The sequence below is a fragment of the Aspergillus novofumigatus genome, assembly GCF_002847465.1.
Source record: "Aspergillus novofumigatus IBT 16806 chromosome Unknown P174scaffold_7, whole genome shotgun sequence".
NCBI classification, from domain to species: domain Eukaryota; kingdom Fungi; phylum Ascomycota; class Eurotiomycetes; order Eurotiales; family Aspergillaceae; genus Aspergillus; species Aspergillus novofumigatus.
Genome location: NW_020194280.1, coordinates 307,708 through 327,620, shown reverse-complemented (window position 1 = coordinate 327,620; position 19,913 = coordinate 307,708). Strand labels below are relative to the sequence as shown.

General features: G+C 51.9%; 7 protein-coding genes across 7 annotated transcripts; 3 read left to right on the top strand and 4 right to left on the bottom strand.

The window, feature by feature from the left end:
• Window positions 1-148: 148 nt before the first annotated feature.
• Window positions 149-3,792, bottom strand: P174DRAFT_444393 (putative C2H2 finger domain protein). Its single transcript, XM_024828077.1, has 3 exons — window positions 3,295-3,792; window positions 2,695-3,223; window positions 149-2,601 (listed from the first exon to the last, which is right to left on the bottom strand). The coding sequence occupies exons 1-3, from the start codon at window positions 3,527-3,529 to the stop codon at window positions 324-326; spliced, it is 3,042 nt and encodes a 1,013-aa protein (XP_024679225.1). The 5' UTR covers window positions 3,530-3,792; the 3' UTR covers window positions 149-323.
• A 3,676-nt stretch (window positions 3,793-7,468) lies between these two features.
• Window positions 7,469-10,825, bottom strand: P174DRAFT_376282 (nuclear import receptor MTR10; the record flags this gene model as incomplete). Its single annotated transcript, XM_024822672.1, has 7 exons — window positions 7,469-8,106; window positions 8,162-8,587; window positions 8,649-9,929; window positions 9,996-10,086; window positions 10,193-10,465; window positions 10,528-10,620; window positions 10,694-10,825. 7 exons carry the CDS (start codon window positions 10,823-10,825, stop codon window positions 7,469-7,471), a joined length of 2,934 nt encoding a protein of 977 aa, XP_024679224.1.
• A 460-nt stretch (window positions 10,826-11,285) lies between these two features.
• Window positions 11,286-11,699, top strand: P174DRAFT_376394 (small nuclear ribonucleoprotein E; the record flags this gene model as incomplete). Its single annotated transcript, XM_024822685.1, has 3 exons — window positions 11,286-11,429; window positions 11,485-11,575; window positions 11,647-11,699. 3 exons carry the CDS (start codon window positions 11,286-11,288, stop codon window positions 11,697-11,699), a joined length of 288 nt encoding a protein of 95 aa, XP_024679223.1.
• On the bottom strand, window positions 11,545-12,813 carry P174DRAFT_444389 (5-formyltetrahydrofolate cyclo-ligase). Its single transcript, XM_024828076.1, has 4 exons — window positions 12,611-12,813; window positions 12,042-12,557; window positions 11,649-11,979; window positions 11,545-11,577 (listed from the first exon to the last, which is right to left on the bottom strand). The coding sequence occupies exons 1-3, from the start codon at window positions 12,702-12,704 to the stop codon at window positions 11,858-11,860; spliced, it is 732 nt and encodes a 243-aa protein (XP_024679222.1). The 5' UTR covers window positions 12,705-12,813; the 3' UTR covers window positions 11,545-11,577; window positions 11,649-11,857.
• Window positions 12,814-12,912: 99 nt separating this feature from the next.
• P174DRAFT_444388 (uncharacterized protein) lies at window positions 12,913-14,222 on the top strand. Its single transcript, XM_024828075.1, has 4 exons — window positions 12,913-13,184; window positions 13,265-13,379; window positions 13,442-13,620; window positions 13,675-14,222. The coding sequence occupies exons 1-4, from the start codon at window positions 13,071-13,073 to the stop codon at window positions 13,975-13,977; spliced, it is 711 nt and encodes a 236-aa protein (XP_024679221.1). The 5' UTR covers window positions 12,913-13,070; the 3' UTR covers window positions 13,978-14,222.
• On the bottom strand, window positions 13,783-14,989 carry P174DRAFT_453563 (uncharacterized protein). Its single transcript, XM_024829167.1, has 2 exons — window positions 14,737-14,989; window positions 13,783-14,679 (listed from the first exon to the last, which is right to left on the bottom strand). The coding sequence occupies exons 1-2, from the start codon at window positions 14,877-14,879 to the stop codon at window positions 14,274-14,276; spliced, it is 549 nt and encodes a 182-aa protein (XP_024679220.1). The 5' UTR covers window positions 14,880-14,989; the 3' UTR covers window positions 13,783-14,273.
• Window positions 14,990-15,124: 135 nt separating this feature from the next.
• P174DRAFT_411530 (putative non-repetitive nucleoporin) lies at window positions 15,125-19,857 on the top strand. The gene is made up of 5 exons (XM_024824275.1): window positions 15,125-15,643; window positions 15,703-18,165; window positions 18,215-18,303; window positions 18,360-18,989; window positions 19,044-19,857. The coding sequence occupies exons 1-5, from the start codon at window positions 15,361-15,363 to the stop codon at window positions 19,650-19,652; spliced, it is 4,074 nt and encodes a 1,357-aa protein (XP_024679219.1). The 5' UTR covers window positions 15,125-15,360; the 3' UTR covers window positions 19,653-19,857.
• Window positions 19,858-19,913: the final 56 nt, after the last annotated feature.

Here is a 19,913-nt window from a genome sequence, read left to right as displayed (position 1 = left end):
GGCGGTGTTTAGGCGGGTGGTTGTTGTGGTAACCAGCAAGGGTGGATGACTGACCCCGGCGATCCAGACGAGATGACATAGCTTATTTCTGGCACTAAATGTATGCAAGGCTGGAATGGACTGGTTTAGTCGAGTCGAATACATGTAAGTTAGAGAAAGGTTCAATATATACTCCATACTAGATATCCCTATCAACAGTATACAAAGCAATCGCCAACCCGTGGTATCACATCATGCAAACAATAATCAAATCATAACATGGCAGACCTTCCTCCAAAAAAACATATATCCCATATATCGAGTATTACCTAGATGTGAAGGCTTCACCTCGATCGCGGTGTCTGGTTCCGCAGCTTGTTGATGCAGCTTTGCAACAGGTTGGATGCTTCTGAGAGCAGCTCCCACCGAGTGTTCGCAAAGCCAAACGCTATAGTCATCAACAGGCCGAGGCACTGGTTGCGACCCTTCATCGTCGCCAACTCATTCGGCTCACGCACCCCGCCCACCCGGCGGAGAAAGGCTTCCATGTCGCGTCGCTGTTCAGCTACCGTTTCCAGCGCTGGAGGCGAGGCGATTGGCCCGTCGAGCGCATATCCATAGCACCAGACGACCAGCACTGCGACATAGATGACCCACGGCCGGTTGAGCAGATAGTCATCGCGTCCGGAGTAGACTCCGCTTTCTTCGGATACACTCCGATTATTCAAAAGACATTCGGAGAGAAACTTGAGGGCGTAAAACGTCGCGTCTCGCGCTGACGCCTTGGTGGCCCATCGTTCGGTCATCTTCTCACGGGCAGCGCTGTAGTCCCGTGGAGTGATCGATCGCCCCATGAGTCGGCCAGCTCCTGCGAATATCTGACAGTCCACAATGTCGACATGCGAGGCCATGTGAGCCAGGCCGTGCAGGACGTCCCGGGATTCGGAAACGCCCTCGTCTTCGAGAGAATGACGCCGGTATTGGCTAGGGAATGGAGGAGGTCCTGCCTGTGCCAGGGCCTCGTCGAAATCGCGCCGCCAGTTATCGAAAGCTCGTAGAAGGGCTGATCGCCATTTGTCTCGGCCACCGAGGGCCTGCGGAACGCCCAGCGAGCTGACTTGCAGGTCGCGCTGATTCATGTGCCAGCTGACACTAAGCAGACCGGCCATCAGGATAGTGCGCCCGAACGCATTCGTGGTAACGCGCTGTCCGTTGAGCGTCTTCTTGAGCCCGTCGAGAAACATGGTCGGCTTCACACCGTTTGCATGGAGGCTGGATTGAACGCGCGCAACTTCGGCGGCACTGGTGGCGGACCACAAGGCTTCGTCGCAGGGCAGCGGGAGCCGGAGCTCATGGGCCACCATCTTCGCCGAATGCCCGAACATGGTGGCATGGGTCGAGTCCAGCACAAAGGCCGCAAATGCAACCCGCCTGGTGGCCTCCGCCTTGATCCAGTGTGTCCAGGAATCGTCAGCAGCAAATTCCGAATTCGAAGCAGATCCTGTCGTGGACCGGGTCTGCCGGTCATCTCTGAAGCTTGCCGGTGAGTCGAGAGCGGAGCGGCCGATCAACGAGCTGCCGCGACGCATCAGCGTCAGGGTGGTGTCATGATGAATATGCGCGCGCTCGTGCAACGCGCGAGTCGAGTACATCTTTTCAAAGACCTCGAGTAGGAGTAAAGCCTGGAAGACCCAGAGCTTGGCCGGTGGTCGGAAATCAGCGTCCATGAAAATCTCCCATCGAAGATGCCACCCGATGAAGTTGGCCAGTTCTGCAGCCGTCTCGGTAACCTCTTGTCCGTGGATGTTGTCCAGTGTGGCTGCTCCAATGGCCATGACGGCCAAGAGAAGTAGATTTGGCGCCTTATCCGCCACGAAAGTAGGTTGGTGCAGAATGGGGAGCTGCGAGTGGAAGTGATACCAGTAAGAGCCGATATATGTCTGCATCATGCGCAAGCTCAGAACATGGCTGTCATCGTCGACGTCTCCGTCCATCAGAGCATCCTTGCGCTTCGCCACCGCTGAATAGGCGGCTTCATTGAACCGAGTGGCCATGAGATGCAGCAACTCCTGTCGCTTCTCCTCCGACATGATCGCCTGGGGCGAGCCTGGATCTAAGATACTGGTGACACTCATTGGATGTTGCGGAAGAACGCCATTCAGGAAACTGCCGAACGCTGGCTCGCTGATGAGGAACTGATTCTGCAGCTGTGTTGGATCCAGATAGTTCGGCATCATGGGAGCCGTGGGAGGATAGGCCAGGGACGACGATCCCGGAATAGGTTCATTGAACAGCCAGGCGGTGAAGTCATCGGCCATCGCAAAGGGGGAGCGGTTGTTGTATGTTTCGCCGCCGAAAATCGGGTAGACGCAAGAGGCCATCGGGTCGAATGCAGGATCTGCGGAAGCAATCATCCCCGACAGGGAATCTAATCCAGTAATGCTGGTTGATCTGTCTAGCGACGCCTGGGTGGAGGGCGGCATGGTATTCATCGAAAGGTCGGAAAATCCACCGACAGGCATTTGTAGGCTCGTCGGAGAGCCATACGGCAGCGACTGAACTACTGAAGAGCCGTTGACGTCGGCTGACATGGAGTATGATGCAGCGTCTTGAGGTCTTGTCCTAGAAACGGGATTCAGTCCGGTCAGTTGACATGTTTGATCACTAGGGCTGCCCGATGGATATATGGAGTGGCGGCCGGTGAGCGGCACATACGCTGGCTTTTGCAGGTCTGAAGGGCTGAAGGGAGCATTTGCTTGACCAGGAGGAGAATTAATGCTATGGTTGCTCAAGCTGTTAGACCTCGATGCAGTCGAGTCTGGTGTCCCCACACCATGCTGAGCAACCAACGGTTGGTAGTTGAGGGGTCGGCCGATCGACATCGACGCCGACGATGAGACTGATATATGCTTGCTAGAACCATTGGCCGACTGCGGTGTCAGAGTCTCCACCCCGCCTTCAGGGAAGGTGGTTGCGGAGCGCGCCGATGTCAAATCAACGGTAGTCGCAGGCAAGATTGGCGGCTGCTGGGTGCTGCCCATCTGCGGAACAGTATTATCGACTACATTGTGAGGCAACTGGCTTTGTTGTTTATTCTGCGAAGCCGCATGCGCGAAATGGTCCCGTTTTTGCAGCTGAGAGCCTTGCGTCGTGTGCCGTTCACGGTGGCGAACACAGAGATCTTGCCGTACAAATGTCCGGTAGCAGTCCGGAAAGTCGCAACGATAAATCTGCTTGGGAGTGTCTAGAGCAAGTTATACATCAGTCATCCGCATCCACCGAAACGGGCTTGCGGTTGGAAGACGTCCGACATACGGTTCAGCTGGTGGCGGTAGAGATGCTCGGCACGCGAATAGCTCTTGCCGCAGCCCTCATGTGTACATTCAAACTTCCGATCCGAGTTCACTTTCCGGGCCCTCTTGCGTTTGCGCGGCGCGCCGTCCGCTCGCAGGCCGTCGGTCTCCATGGCCACTTCCTTATCGCCCGGTTCTTTTCGCTTGTAGTCGAGTTCCTGATCCAACCCAGTCACTGTACCAACAACGAATGTCATGTCGTGTGACAGATGCGGAAAACTTGTGGCTTATGCGCACGATTTGTCCTCGCAGTAGTGGCGGTTTGTTCCCGATCTTGCGTCGTCGAGCTTATCCGATACCCTGTAGTGAACTTGCGGTAACCTCGTCTGTGTCGAGTGTAACCATCCGACTGAGGGCGGAGGACCCGAGCCTTGGAAACGATCGCAGGCGACGAGGTCTCACAGTGAGGGAGATAGTCGGTCGGAGCGAGCCATGACAAGGTTTTGGAGGAGGCGGAACGGAGGTCGGAGGTGACAAAGATCTGGACGGGACGGCCTGTGCGCGGGGGACTTTCACCAAGGCGGCCGGCGGAACCCCGTGGGGAACAGGTTTCGCAAGGGATCCGAAGGGTTGGCGGGAAGAACAGAGGAGGTATATCTTGTTGATATAGAAGGTAAACTCGAGCTAGACAAATATAAAAGAAGGAGAGAGTGATATGATCTCAGCAGCCAAATCGTCAGTCGTGGTAAAAAGGTGAGGTGGTGTGACAATTTAGCCGGTGGTTGGACCGTTGGACAGCGGACTCGGGGAGGGGAAAGAGGAACAACTGTCTTGGCTCTGGAGAGAGAGATGAGCCGAGCCGGTGTAAAGTCACAATTTCCGATGGCAATGGAGAGGGCGAGAGAGTCTTCTTATTGAGAGGCGGCCTCTAGGTATCCAGCTGGTCTGAACGAGGAACGAGATCAGTGCGCTGGTTTGTTGACTCTACTCCGTAGCTTTTTCCTGAGCACGAGGTGGGGCATCGGCATCTGTATTTCTTTTTCCTCTTCTCCTGTCGCGGACGTAGACTACCTAGAAACTAGCGCAATCACATCAAATCTTCACATCAAAACTCAAGAGTATTTAGTCTACACTCTGACACGAAATTTAATGGCAGGACTGAGGAAAAAGCAAGGGGAGATGTCAATCCTTGCTATGAAGAGGCCATGGCCGACTACTTTCGGACTCTAGCGACAGGGTTTATGGCTCTGTGCGAGATCATCTCGCCCTTCTACTGACCGTCATTGGTCCTGCAGTCCTGCATCGAACACGCTCGGAATCCAGCTAGAATCACGTAGATATTAGTTTCCAGCTAGTCAATCAATCCATAATCCTGGCCGCGATAGTCGATATCCAACAAATGGACCACGGCACCATCTTAGTCTCCGATCTTGGGATGAATAGCACCTCCTCGGGGCGCACAGTTTCTGGCGCTAATGGAATCGGTCTGTAAGGAGTACGAGGGACCAGAAAATACTAGAAGACGAGTAGAGTGTCACTGTCCTGACAATGGCACAATAGGAGTATTGGGCGAGGTGTGTGAAGCATGAGTTGCGGCAGCGGCGGTTAAGTGACAGAGTCAACAAAAGTCCCTTTCATCAGATCATCATTCTTCCTCCAGCCCAGAATATCGAGAATAGTCAAGCGGGCGGAATGATCGCAGCACTTCCGAGCGAACCAGGTGCCGACTGGGTCAATCAAGCCTCCAATGCGGTGCTGTATTCCATGCAGACAGAGGAGATCTCCTGCAGGTGTCTACGTGGTCGTGTATGATGCTGTCCCTGTCATCTCCATTCTCCAATCTCCAGTCTCCAGGTACAATGATGCGGAGAAGATCTGCGTCTACGAAGTAGAGCACCCACATAAGAACATACGTCCTGTGGCTCACTCGTCCATCCGAGCAGGCGCGCACGAGGGCCATCTAACTCGCTTTAGAGGGTAAGGCTTTTAGAACGATCTTCCCACCTCGACTGTCGCGGCTATTCCTATTTTCTGGCTTTCCTCTTTCCCCCGGGCGCAGTGATTCCCCGATGGTCCCTTTTCTGAGGCAATTCCATTGTCCAATAAAAATCAAGGAAGCAAGCCCAGAACAGGCAAAGAGGCAGAGATTAATACGATCAGCCTTGTTCCTTTCTTCTTTATGATCAGGAGACTACATGATTCAGCCTAGTCTCATCGGACCCAAATAATGGGACCTTACCGGTGACCAGGACCGCGGAGATGGGAAAGGGGATCGAGCTGCCAATATATCAGGACAAATTGATTAATGGAATGATAGTTGATAGGTCCGGTGGATGCCATTCGATAGAGATATACACGGAGGACTGTCCACGTGTGATAGGTACCATGACATATACATCAACCAGGCTAGCACCTAGCATCCAGATCATGGCGTGATATCTCTGCATTATTGCGTCGGACCTCCCCGGTGCTGTACCAGCGTACCGGGAATCTTATTTTGGCGACCCCTCCATGCATATTCCGGGTCGGACAATGTATCTGACTGAAAAGCAATATGCTCAGAGCCTCAGAATCTAGACCACGTCTCAGGTCGATGGTAGGGAGATTTCCGCGCAGGTTGTGCCGTTACTGCTGTAGCAAAGAATCGGCCCGTCACGAGACCAACTCCCCGTCGCTCCATCCATCAATGATATTTTTTTGCTCGTAGCCGACTTTACCTCGATGGAAGCCCAACCGGACTAAAGACTTTGGCGACGACCTTGCACGAATGGGGATTAGACTGGGTTATTCCGAGGCGCTTTGTCAATATCTGTGGCGGACCAAGTGTGTTGACAGTTGAACGGCAGAATGTGCATCTTAGTTCTCTGGCAAACAGTATTGAGCAGAGAGATGTCACTCCTATAAACCATTGCCAGAGTATTGAGTACTCAAGTCTAAAGAACCAGAACGTGGCGTATCCGACTCGGGAAGTCCGCTATACAACTCGCCCAAAATAGAAATATATATTGCATCCTCCCAGTCGCTCAGATCAGCCACACCACTATTAACCGCGGAGCATTGGATTATAACCAAGCCTTAAACGTCTACAATGACCTAGCAGTATGCACCATTCGAAACCAGTGTGGTCTAAGCATCGAGTTGAGTGTACTTGTGCTGGCACCACTTAGCATCCCAACCAAGTCACTCTTTGATGCTAAATGGAACCCCACATCTATACTCCTACTTTTTCCACAACAACTGCCATTTCTATTCCTTCCTATCGAGACCAAGCCTGAGTACCCCAGGACCGACTCAACTTGATAATATGATCTGCAGTGTGATCAACGGTCAGAGTTCCAGATAGTAAGGCCGCCACAGAATCAAGGATCGTCACCTTGCTACTGTTGGCATGAACGTAGGCTTGTGAATGGCTAGGCAATGGCAACGCTGCCTTCACTATAAGTTCATCGGTGAACCGATCCGGCATTCTACTGTAAGGCTGTAGTTGCCTGTTAGCTACGTTTCATGTCAAAGACTCAAGGGTGATCATCTGCCAACGAGTCAAGCTAGACCCACAAGATAGAAGCGTACCGCGTCTACCATAATAATGTCGGATCTACCTGGGTAATGCAGTTGGCTGGCGTACCGGGGCAACGATCGGTCTGTAGGCTTGCTTTCACATTTAAGTGCCGATATCGGCAGTAGCGTGCCTGCATCGCGCCACGCTCAAGAAAAAAGCAACGAGACAAGAGAGAAAGGAAGAAAAAGCAAAAAATAGAGAGGAGGAGTTGGTTGTTCCTGGGGTCGCATCTGCGCCGTTCCATTTCTAAGGTTGCTAAATGCTATGGTATCAAAATCTTACAGGACCGGACGGTGGCATGTGTCGCCGCCCCCTCATGTGTTGTTCCGGAGTGCTCATCCATCATGTTGCGTGGATTCTGAACGTCCGCAGATTGTGTATGGTTGCCGGGAAGAACATACCGGGTCGGATTCTAACACATGAAATCCCCCATGGACCCTTGCCTGCTCTCATGACGCATGCAGTCGCCGTGGCGACCACTCAGAGGACATTTTCGCCAAGAGGCTGAGCGAAGGTGGATGATGGGGATTGTCTATAATGTGTCCCCGCTCATGAACTTCTCACTTGGAAATGCTCAGTCTGAAGTTCTGGTCTCAAATCTATCCGCTAAAGCGGAACCGAGTAGCCTCCAACCGGCCTAAGCCCTCACGAGGCGCCACGTTTCGTCGGCGATATGAATGAGTAAAGTCTGTAAGATGCTGTTAGTCGTAATAGAGACTGTTGAGCCTTGGGGCTTGGTCCAACCTTGAAGTAGAGATCTGATCTTCCGGATTTCCCTGGTCTGCACTTTGTCCGCGATGCCTTTCAGCAGCCGCTCTGCCTCCCCTGGCTTCATGGTCCCGGCCGGCAGCATCTGGAGCGTGGACTGCACCCATGCCCCAGCTTCTTGGGGCACCAAGTCAAAGAGAGTCATCATAACGCCCGAAGCGTCCGCGAAGCAGTCCCCAGGGAATGTGAACATCATCCCAGTTAGAATCCTCTGGGTAAGAACCTGACCTTGAGCAAGGATCAACTGCTTGACAGCCTCTCTGACCTCAGGTGGATTCGTGTATGAATCCCCGTCAGAGCTGGTGAACTCCGAGACGGCAGGCTTTTCGAATGCAAAACTGAATAGATCATGGTAATAGTGCAGTGTCGCAATCAGAGGATCAATCTGCTGGAGAGTGAGGGCGCTGAGCGCCGCAGAAAAAATGGGCACTGCGAGGGACGAGGTGATGCACTCTTTGGGGTAGAACCGGACAGCGTCCGAAGAAAGCCGGTAAAAGTCCTCGATGACTGCATAAAAAGTTAGCGTACCATAACAAAGTCTTACTAGACCAATAGAGCTTACCATCGGGCAGATTTTCCGGTGGCAGCTCATTCAGGATCCGTAGAAAAGCAACTGCCTGTTGTTCGTAGAACTGGAAGACAGCATTGCTTGTCGACCGGTCGACGAACTCGGCCCCTTCAGCAAACTCGCGCACAACAGCATCGGTGGCCCACAAGAAACATCCTTCCCGTGAAGCCTCGAATCCGTTGGCAATGCTCTGGGCCAGCGTGGGCAGCAGAGGAATCATCGCAGTTCGGTACGAGATGATCATATACCGCCAGCAACGGCAGACACGCTCCAATATGGGAGTGGACGAAGTGAAATTCATAACAATCGTCGTCATGATGGGCAGAATCTCGCCGCAATACTTGACGGCCGGGTTGTCTTCGTTCGGGCCAACGTAAGGATTCACAACTTGCACAAAGATTGTAATCAATTGCAAGTGATCTGCATAGGGATTGGTCAGCTACTGCTTGCGAAATATGTGAAAAATGCAAGTCAAACGTACCGGCAACAGCGCGCTGGCCTTGCTCATCGCTCGCATTGTTGGCCAGATTCATGATCCGTGCCATGATGGGATCACAAAACAACTTCATAGTTTCGTAGATCTTGTCAAGTGGTTGAACAGCAACAACAGCAGCAACACCTTCCGTGACTTCTTCCTGGCTGGCCGGCTTCAACTTATCGATGACCGATTCATAGAAGGAATGAAGTTGCGGAATGTGCCCTCCCAGTAGCTTCTGACAGTCTGTACCCAAGAACTTGAATGCTAAGGCGGCAGCCTGCACGACCTCGGGAGAACTATGCTGGAAGCCAGAGATGACATAGTTGAGTTGTGCTTCCAGGGTTTCGGGATGTTGAGCGGTCCACTCCGTGTAACGTGCGAGCGCCATGATAGCTTGGAATCGCACCTTCTCCTGATTGGGTATTTGAACAATCAATGGAATAATCTGCGAAAGTAATGTACTTTCCTCAGGGTCGACCATGCGGCCCATTGCCCGCAAACTGAAAAGTGGTGCCTCAAGTTCCTGCCAGTGAGGGACATGTTGGTCGCTCGCCTGAGATGCGTACTTGGAGACCCACTGTTGAATCAACGCGTTGGCCTTTGACAAGCACTCAGTAACACCGATGACGGCGCAGCAATCCTTGAGTACGTCACCCATAGAGTGGCGGTAATGGCGGAATTTCTCTTCCTGTTCCCGATCACCACCGAATAGATCGGTTTCGCCCTCTTCGGGACGGGGGTATTCAAGATGTTTGACCATGATGTCCACCAGCTTTGAGAATACGTCGGTGAAAGCGACACGCGCGTCTCCGTATCGCTCGAGTGTGACGTATTGCTTCAGCTCGTACCAGAAAACAAAAGTAAGAGAGACTGCGTCGTGCTCCCAGTCACGGGCGCAGCATTCAAGGACCGCTTCCACTAGACCGCGGAACTCGGAAGGTAGGCGGGCAATCATTACGACCCAAGCCTCACCGGCCTCTGCAAAAAGCCTGGTGATACCCTTGAACGCGTCTGTATCTTCTGCCTCGGCGAATTCCGCGATCTTTGGACGCAGAGCCAATAACCGTGGGTATAGAGCCTGAATGATGGACACCGATTCATCGACTTCTCGCGTATCCCTGTAGAGGGTGCACATGCTATCAACAGCCGATTCGAAGGAGACATCGTTGTCCAATGCTTTCAAGATGACATCCATCAAAGGCGATTCAACAATTTTCGCGGCCGGGATCTCGCGCATCCAAGAGGTTATACAGTCCAAGAGACGTGGGTTGGTCGATGCTGTTGCTAAACGAGAAGAGGTGGACACGAATTAGTATATAGCGCCTTGAGAAATGACAGATGCGTACTTACGGGATGACTGGGCATATTGGATCAGTAGATGCATCACCTGCTCCGCATTGTCTTCCAACAACTCCTTAGTCCTCATCGTAAGATCCTCTTCCTATAATGAGACATCTGCATTAGAGTCTGTTTCACTGATCCTGGATTATGCCGATCCGTTGAGACTGGATTATGAGTGGTGAGGCGTTGGTTCTGCCGGAACGTACACTGAGATTGATTTTGCGACCCTCGGTCACTTCCTCTGGTAGGATTTTAAGGAATTCTAGGACACAGTCACCGGCGCTGCTTCCTAGAGCCGAGCCGACGGTAGCAAGGACATCTTTCCACTCGGTCATCTGAATTGCAAGGCTCGCCAGACACACGCACAGCTGTGTCTGTATCGGCCGTGGACCAGATGCATAGGCCACGAGGAGGTTCAGCACAGAGTCTCTCAAAGCAACTACAGACTCCGTCGGTAGTTGATCTAAATCGAATATGATCTATTAAGGTCAGCATTCCTATGCACCACATTCCCTGACCACCATGGCATAGGTTGCTGTACCTTCCCTTTCAGTGTGGTCGCTGCGAACAACTTTGCTTCAACAGGGACATCCGGCGACTGTAACAGCTCATGGGTGATACTCCAAGCTTCGATCTAGATAGAAATATCAAGTGTCAGGCAGAAATTCTGTGAATCCGTGTGGGGTGCGATCGAGGGTCCAACTCACGGACTTCTGGAACTTTTCAAGGAACTCATGAGCATGTGTCTTCTCACTTCGTGATACGTTTCCTTGCATTGTAGCGACTGCTGCGAGGACAGGACCAAAGGCCTGTCCTGCGGCCCCTTCCTTACTGGCCATGTTCGACGGAGGTGGGATTATTTTGATCTAGTGTATAGGAGACGGAAGTGGAGGGGTCAATCCGGCCGGAAAGGCTCAAAAACTATTGGAAAATGTCATGTACACTCATTAAAATGAGCATCAGACGAGAGACGAAACGATTGCTTCAGGCACCGGTATTCAATAAACGTAGTGGACTGATAGATCGGGCAACCGTCCTTACGTAGTAGGGAAAGTGGGATGTGGTGACGAGAAACTCAAACGGAAAAGTTGGTGAGCCGCAATCGTCCCCCAAGGCGGCCAAAGAAAACGTGCGGGTGAAGGAACCTCCTTCAACCAGCCTAGCTTTGCCTAATAACCACCACCACGGACAGAGCCTCAACGCTAATTCTACAATTAACAACGACACTGTCGAACGGTGCCCAATCAGTTTCAGTGCCAGCTACGTTCTTTTAGCAATTTCCCACGTCGCGTGTCAATCATGTCCGGTCGAGCAGGCGGTGGAGGTGGTCGCAAGACGCTGCTTGCGCCAATTCACTTCATCTTCAAGCTTCTGCAGCAACGAACGACCGTTTCTATTTGGCTCTACGAGCAGTTGGCGTTCCGGATAGAGGGAAAGATTAGGGTACGATTCCTTTCCTTTCCTTGCAACTCGTTATCAAGCTAACAACATGCGCTAGGGATTCGATGAGTTCATGAACTTGGTCATTGATGATGCGGTGGAAGTGAGAATGGCTACAAAGACTGATGAGGAGAAGCGGAGACCTCTGGGTATGAACTGCTACCACTGAGTACTTGATATCGCAAGTGAGTGCTATTGCTAACCCGCGTGTTCGTCACAGGTCAAATTCTGCTTAAGGGCGACAACGTGTCTCTCATCCAAGCGGTCCAGTGATTCTACCACGAAAGGAGGAAAAAGTTTCTATTCATCTACGGCGGCTTCGATTTCCACACAGCCATATACTTTACGATTTGCCGCTGAAGGACAGTTTTATGCTTAAGTGAATAGACGGGTTCTTTGCTATGTGAAGACTCTTTCCCCGAGTGGTAATATCAGGATTGGCGAACAAGAAAGCGGCCGTCACCGATAACGAGCATATCTACTGGCCAGTCGTGATCCGCAACGGGTATTTCTTCATTCAAGGGAAGCATTTGCTCTTTGAGGGACAGGGCAACTATATGGAATTAGTAAGATCATTTTACGGGAGTTTGGGTTTCGGATGCGGCTGCTCCTCACCGAGTAAAGGCATTTTTGATGTTGTCGTCTTTTTCTCGGCTACTTTTTTCGAGTACCTCGTCAAGAAATGATCATAGTAACCTTTACCATGACCCAGTCTTCGGAACCCTTGATCGAAGGCCATTCCAGGCATGATTATCAAATCAAGCCCCTCGAATCTCTGCGTAGCATCCTCCACCGTCTTTGGGGAGACACCTATTGTCCCAAAACAGTTTCTCTTGTTCTCAACCTGGGCCTTGGTGAGCGATGGTATTCCCCACTTATCAGGTTCAAGAGACGTGAATTCTTCCATAGACTGCAGAAGCAACATGTCCATGATGGAGGTCTTCTTCTGCGTCGATGACGGCGAGTCTATGCTATGAATATACGGCACGAATACCTCTTTGCCGTGAGACAAGGCGTCCTGGACTATGGCCGTAGTTGAAAGTTCACCCGAAGGCATGGACAGGTAGACACCGATCCTCTTGGCATTTTGATACTCAGTGAGGGAGAATAGCTTATCCGTAGCGACTCTGGCTATGTTCTGTTAGCTCACTGTGGATGTGTTGGTGATAAGAAGAGTGTCTGACATTGATGAACGATTGACTCATTGGGGGTTTTCTGAAGAACATCGCGGATCTTCTTGCGGAGGTCCCTTTTAGCTGTCTGTAGACCGGAAGCCATCATTATTGCGACGGCTGGCAGAATATGGTATCGATGCGCATTCTTTAAACACTTCAAGACGTGATCAATATTGTTCAAAGGGCATGAATATGTTTGATCAATATTCCGTCGATGCGATTTGGCCCTCGGTATTCTCCGATATTCCCGAACGAAGGTCACCACGTCTTGGCACATTGTTATGTGGAGTATCCGCATGGCTGGATCGACAGGGCCAGGTAATTCTACATACCAGCCATGGTTTACCTCCTTCACTGCAATGAAGGGCAGGTTGTCGCTCAACATGGCGTCCCTTCACGGGTTGTTCATCATCTTTCTACACCTCGCGCTACCTAACGCTGCTAGGCTCTCGCTTGGATACGCTGAAAGATGAATGTCGGATACTTGCTGCTCAGCTTCCTCGTCGCCGTGGTCAGGGCCAGGAGTGTTGCTGATCTGGTTGGAACTTGGACAACTAAGTCTCGCAGTGTTGTGACAGGCCCGGTAGGCTCTCTGCAGGCGCACAGTCGCTGATCTTCCCGAGTGGTCTGCAGCAATCTCTAACGTCTCGCTGTACCTTGCAGGATTTCTATGATCCTATCGACGACAAACTGCTCGAACCAAGTCTTACTGGCATTTCATATTCATTTACTGCTGATGGATACTATGAACAGGCGTACTACCGGGCTGTTGCCAACCGTCAGTTGCTCCCCACGCTTCCTCGTCTGAGGCTGTTTTCTGACATGACTTATATTCATCAGCCACAACGCCTTCCTGTCCTAAAGGTATCATGCTGTGGCAGCATGGCAAATATGCTGTGATGCCAGATGGATCCATCAAGATGACCCCAATCGCGGTCGATGGCCGCCAGTTGGTATCAGATCCATGCTCAAAGGACGTGGGCATGTACACAAGATACAACCAGACCGAGGCTTTTAGTGTACGCTGAGGACCTGTTGCATCCCTTGATACCGTTGCTAACTGTGGGTTGTAGTCATTCACAGTCTCCATAGACTCATACCACCATGTCAAACGTTTGGATCTCAAGGCATTCGACGAGACCCCAATGCCTCCAATGTATCTTATTTTTAAACCTCCTCAGATGTTACCCACGACGACCTTGAACCCGGTCAGCTCGGAGACGGGTAAGAGTAAGCGCCATATTGCCCGAGATATAGGGTCTCCTGTGGGCATGGACACTCTGATTCGGAGCGATCACATCGGCGACCCGGACAGATGGCTATGGTTTGGTATTCTGATGACTGCTATGGGCGGAATTGCTTTGATCTATTCTTGATTTTCTAGACTGCAATGGCTCTTTCAGGTGCATTATGCATTGGCATTTTGGGAACATTGGTGTTCGAGATCTTGACGTACACAAATCATCATATACTGCAACGGAGATCCTTGCACGTCACTTGGCGTTGGAGGTCTTCGTCTCAGAGACTGGAATCAACCTGTCATTAGTAATTCTTTCACTGTTCCGCGCCTCAAGGCAGTCCCTGGGTGCCGGATAAGAGAACAGAGAGAGAGGAAAGGCTAAGATCTACTTTACATCATAATACAAGGGGTTCCATGATACATCATTTCTTCTCAAGCGGAAGCGACGGCCTCTTTGGCGATCTTCGCAACCTCGGCTCTCTCTGCAGGCTTGCGGTCCAGGGCACCGCCAGGAGCAAAGAGAGACTTGAGTAGAGCGCCGACCTCGACCTTCTTGCCGCCTTCCTTCAACTTCGAGACTTCCTGCGACACAATCGCCTTGATGTCTTCCAGGCTCATCGTCTCCACTTTGCCGGCATACTCCTCTAGGATCGTGACCTGTGCATCTTCCTTCTCCTTCAAATCGGGCCGATCTGCCTCTGCGAATTGCTTTGCTGCCTCTTTGGCAGCAGCCGCACGCTTTCGGATGAGCGACAGCAATTGCAAGTCTGTCTGAATCGGCGACGAGGTCTTTGCGGCGTTATTTGTTTCCGAGATCAGCGCGCGAAGGACGTTCAATCTGGACGTAATTCAGTTAACGTTGGACTTAGATCTTCGAATGTAGTATGAGAATCACCTGGTCGTATCCTTCGCCCTCATGGCAACCTTGAGATCAGATCTAATTTTGGCCATTAAGGGCGGCGAAGCCGGACTGGCGGTCGAGTTCCATCGCACTGGACTCAGGTTCAGCCGACTGGTCGACCTCAAAGTTCTGAACATTTTCTTTTCTGGAGCGCAAGCAATTGATTGGATTGATCAGAAACAAGAGCTGAGAAAATTAGAATAAACCCAAATTTCATGGGTGGAGCCTAACAATGTTTATTGAGGACTTGGAATGAAATCATTGTCGGGGAACACAGAAAAGGCGGAAAGCTGCTTGGGGCTGTTGATCTTGTCTGGTCCGTGCACAATTTTGTTTCTTGTCTGCTGTGAAGTTCCCATTCTGCCAGTTACCTGCTTTTTGTCATTGTCCCAATTGGCTCTCAATACGATAATAGTAATAGTTTTACGAGAACCAACACTCTTTGATGCTAATCCTGATCTGCTACGGCGCCTAGTTACTTGCTTATGCTTGGTCTCCAGCCCTCTCTTTTCCTCTAAAATCGTTCTTCCCTCACCGTTACCTCGCCGAACGAAGTACCACCACGCCGGGGAGCGCGACATATTCTCCCTAAGCCGTTGACGGCGACAGCACAGAACCATGTCATACCCCAATCTTCCGACTCTAACTCCTCAGAAACATCTTCCTGGAGCTTTCTTCCAGACTCCCGCACCTAAGAATGTATCGAACATGTCGCTCATCTCTCCCAAGCCAGCTCCTGCCCCGGCAGAGAGAGCTTCGCCAGCTTCTCTTCCGAAGCTTCCTCCGGCAGCATCGAAGTCCCAGAGCCAAACGCTGAGCATCGAGGAGCGTGCTGCAGGCACAGTAAACGACACGCTCGTTCAGGAATCTCGGTATCCCGACCTGGATAGCTACCTGTCTCGTAAGGAAATGTTGATCGCCTTGGTTCTTCTTTCGGTCTGGCTGACAGTCCCTTCGCAGAAGGATTTTCTTCCGATTACGACATCCCCACCTCACCGTCATGGGCGCCCTTTCAGAAAGTGAAGATGTATAATATTCCAGATCAGATCTTTGATCAGTATAATCGAGCACAGGTTTCGACCAGCATGGGTCTCTTCGCCGAGTTGAATCACGCCTGGGTTGCTATTGACAACGCGCTCTACATCTGGGACTATACGCATCCGAATCCGCAACTGGTCGGGTTTGAAGACCAGCCCAATAGTATCAATGCCGTCAAGCTGGCGAAGCCTCGCGCCGGAGTGTTCCTGCCTTCAATTACCCACCTTCTTGTTATATCAACAACTGCCGAGGTCATTTTGCTGGGAATGGGTTGTGAAACAACGCCGGGGGGTGCGCGACAAGTCAGCTTGTATCAGACCGGCATGTCGGTGGCTATTCGTGGCTTGGATATCCATGTGATCGCTTCGTCGGATGCGACCGGTCGTATCTTCTTCGGCGGCTCTACCGACAACGATGTCTATGAGCTCACATATCAACAGGAGGAACGGTGGTTCCAAGGCAGGTGCGCCAAAGTCAACCATACCAGTTCGCGCATCGCGGCTTTCACGCCCAGTCTGAGTTTCACTCAGAAGACCACTGAGACGGTGGAACAGATGGAGATTGACGACACAAGGAGACTGCTCTATACTTTGTCGTCATCTTCAACCATTAGAGTTTTCCACATGAAACCTGATGGTACCTTGGCTTTGGCTATTACCAAACCAGCCATGGACATCTACGCGAACATTGGGCACATCATTCCGTCCAACGAAACCCTCAACCCGAAAGTTCCAATTGTGTCCATTAGCCCTATCCCAGCTGCCGAGGCCTCGAGATACCATCTAATGGCCACAACCGCAACCGGCTACCGTATCTATCTCAGTGCGACTGCGTCTTATAGCTGGTCGCCAGCTCCACATGGTACGAATGCGCCGACAAGCATGCAGGCGCATCATGTGAAGACTCCGCCTTTCGACAACCCTCCTTCTACCCCAGTGGAGCTGGGTCAGCCCCGGTTCCAGACCTCCGGAGCATCTAGGGTTCCCATTCATTCTCTCAATCCCACCAGATTCACCGTGCGATACCCGCCAGGGTATTTCTTCTGCTTCACGTGCAAGGATCCCACGCAAAAGACCGACACACTTTTCATTTCTTCTCCCGACTCTGGCCGAGTGGCTCGCTCTCAAGAGAATGTCATTCCTGGAAAGGCAGGCGAGACTGGCATCTGGCTCTCTTTAGGTAGCAGGGCGGAGGACGTTGGCCTCTGCTCCGCGCCTAGCGCGGCTGCCTCGACCCCGGGAGGATTTGGCAACGAGCTTGCCGTTCAGTTTGACAGCGCCGCGGCTGAGATTGCGATTCTGACCAACACTGGTATTCATGTGATTCGCCGGCGGCGACTCGTTGACATGTTTGCTGCATTGGTTCGGGGTGGTGGTAGTGGCGGTGATGAGGGGCTCGAGGGCGAGATCAAGAACTTCATCCGCACGTATGGCCGGAGCGAGACTCTTGCGACAGCGCTTGCAGTCGCGTGCGGACAAGGAGTCGAGGTCTCAACGGATTCACGACTAACTCAGATCAATGACCCTGATGTTTTGGAGTTCGCGCGTAAAGTGTTCATCGAGTATGGAGGCCGGCCGACGGTGAATGAAAACGCGGTCGCAGACAGCTCCACACCAGCCATCGACACGGTTATCCTATCGCCCAGGCATGCAGGAATCGCTCTCTACATGTCAAGGCTACTTCGGTCGATATGGAAGAAGGAAATCGCAAAGGTCGGCAGCGGCCCGAATGGTGCACAGACGATCTCGGCATCTGTGGCGACAACGAAGCTGCAGAGTGTACAGCGTGACCTGTCTGCCCTGCAAAATTTCTTCAAGACGAATAAGAGTTTCATTGAGGGATTGAGCGGTCCTGAAGCCTTGGCGCGCGTGTCGACGAAGCAGGAAGAAACGGCGCTACAAGCCGAACACAGAGCGCTGCATTCGTTGGTTCAATTGGTTTCACACACCATTGAAGGTATTTCATTCGTCCTGGTGCTGTTCGACGAGCGTGTTGATGAGATTGTTGCAACTCTGCCCGACGAGTCGAAGCAGCGCTTCCTCAAGCTCACATTCGAGGAGCTTTTCAGCACCAGCAAGGGCCATGACATCGCAAAAGAACTGGTGAAGGGGATTGTGAATAGAAACATTGCCAAGGGCTCCAACGTTGAGACCGTGGCTGATGCACTCAGACGACGATGCGGGAGCTTCTGCAGTGCCGAGGACGTGGTCATTTTCAAGGCTCAAGAGTTGTTGAAGAGGGCGACCGAAGCAGGGGCCAACTCGGAAGTCGGTCGGAATCTGCTGAATGAGAGTCTCCATCTGTTCCAGCAAGTGTCTGACAGCCTTCCCATGGATTACCTGGTCTCGGCCGTCGAGAGCTACATCTCCAATCAGTTCTTTGCAGGTATGTCTTGATACCTCAACCATGGATGGTGAAAACTGACAATTTTCAGGCGCGATCCAGCTGGCTCTCAACGTCGCGGCTCGTTCCGACAAGGCTAACATGGCACTGTCGTGGATTGTGGACGGCCGCCCTGAAGATGTAGGGATCCACTTGTGACATTGTTTGATAGGCAGCATGCTAATCCGCGCCCGCAGGATTCTCGACGCGATTACTTTTACTTCAGAAAGCAATGCTATGATTTGATATTCAAGGTCATCATCGCCGTTGACAATCTTGCAGCGCGTGATCCGGGTGTGGTTGATGGGCAACTCACAATCATTGCCAAACGCAAGAACGAGGCCTATGGCGTAATTTCAGATTCGACCGACGAGGTGTTCTTGACGAGTTTGTATGACTGGTACCTCGAGCAGGGGTGGAGCGATCGTTTGTTGCAGAACAATTCTCCGTTTGTGGTCACATACCTCGAGCGCAAGTCAGCCGATGACATCGCTCATGCGGACCTGCTCTGGAGATATTTTGCCCAGTCGCAGCGATTCTACGAAGCCGCCAACGTTCAGTACCACCTTGCGCAGAGTGCCTTTGCTTTGCCTCTTGCTCGCAGGATCGAATACCTGGGCCGCGCCCGGGCGAACGCCTCAATTTTCACTCCAGATGTGGGCCGGCAGTCCCGGCAGCGCCTCGTGCAGGACATTTCGAATCTCATCGATATTGCCAACATCCAGGACGATCTGTTGCAGCGGCTGAAGGATGACACGCGCATCGCACCCGAGCGCCGAACGGAGGTTCTGAAAGAGGTGGACGGCCCCATCATGGACATCAGTACTGTACGTTCCAGTTCTAATCATGCATTCGTAAGGGCATACTAATTTGTGTTACAGCTGTTCAACCAGTACGCCGATCCCGCTAGCTATTACGACATCTGCCTTCAGATCTTCTACCTCGCGGACTATCGCAATTCAGCGGATATCAGGTCGACATGGCAACACTTGTTCCAAGACCTGCATGATGAGACACTCGCAAAGGGGGAGCCTCAACCATACGAAGCTGTGATTGAGAAGGTGCGCAGTCTCGGCAGCCGTTTGCGCATGTCCGAGACCGTCTTCCCGATCAAGGACCTCCTACCGATGCTTGAACGGTATGCGCTCGAGCACCAGCGTGATGTCGGCCCGCCGACGTGGATTGTTGATCTGTTCCTGGATCTGGGCGTTGCACACGAAACCATCTACGCCGTGCTCGAAGCGATGTATTACACTGACGAGGCGCCATTCCACGGATCGAACCGCAAATACATTGCCAGGGATTTGCTGTACCTGATCGAGGTGTGGTACCACGAGACAGTCCGGCTGGGAGGGATCGTGTTCGGAAGCGACGCAGTTGCGGAGCGTGTCTCGGAGACGCTTCTCCTGTTGCAACAGGGCGGGATTGCACCCGAGCAGATGCAAGCTGCGCATGAGCTGCGCACGCGGATTGCAGAAATTCTGCGGTAACGAGTCGATGGAATTTATGCTAGTGTACAATTGCGACATGGTAGCTGTTTTCTGCATGTTCTTTTGAGTTACTGTGAGCATATGGCGTTATTTTTTCTTTCAGTAGTTTCGCTGCGAGACGGCATTTAAGGCTGTTGGTATGAAAAAGGCAGGTCATAGTTTTGCCATTGTCAATGCATCTTTTTGAACGAATTGAAGAGCTGTGGAAGACTATACTAGGTATCTTTTTAGAACTCTTAGACAGTTCAATCGAAGTCATAT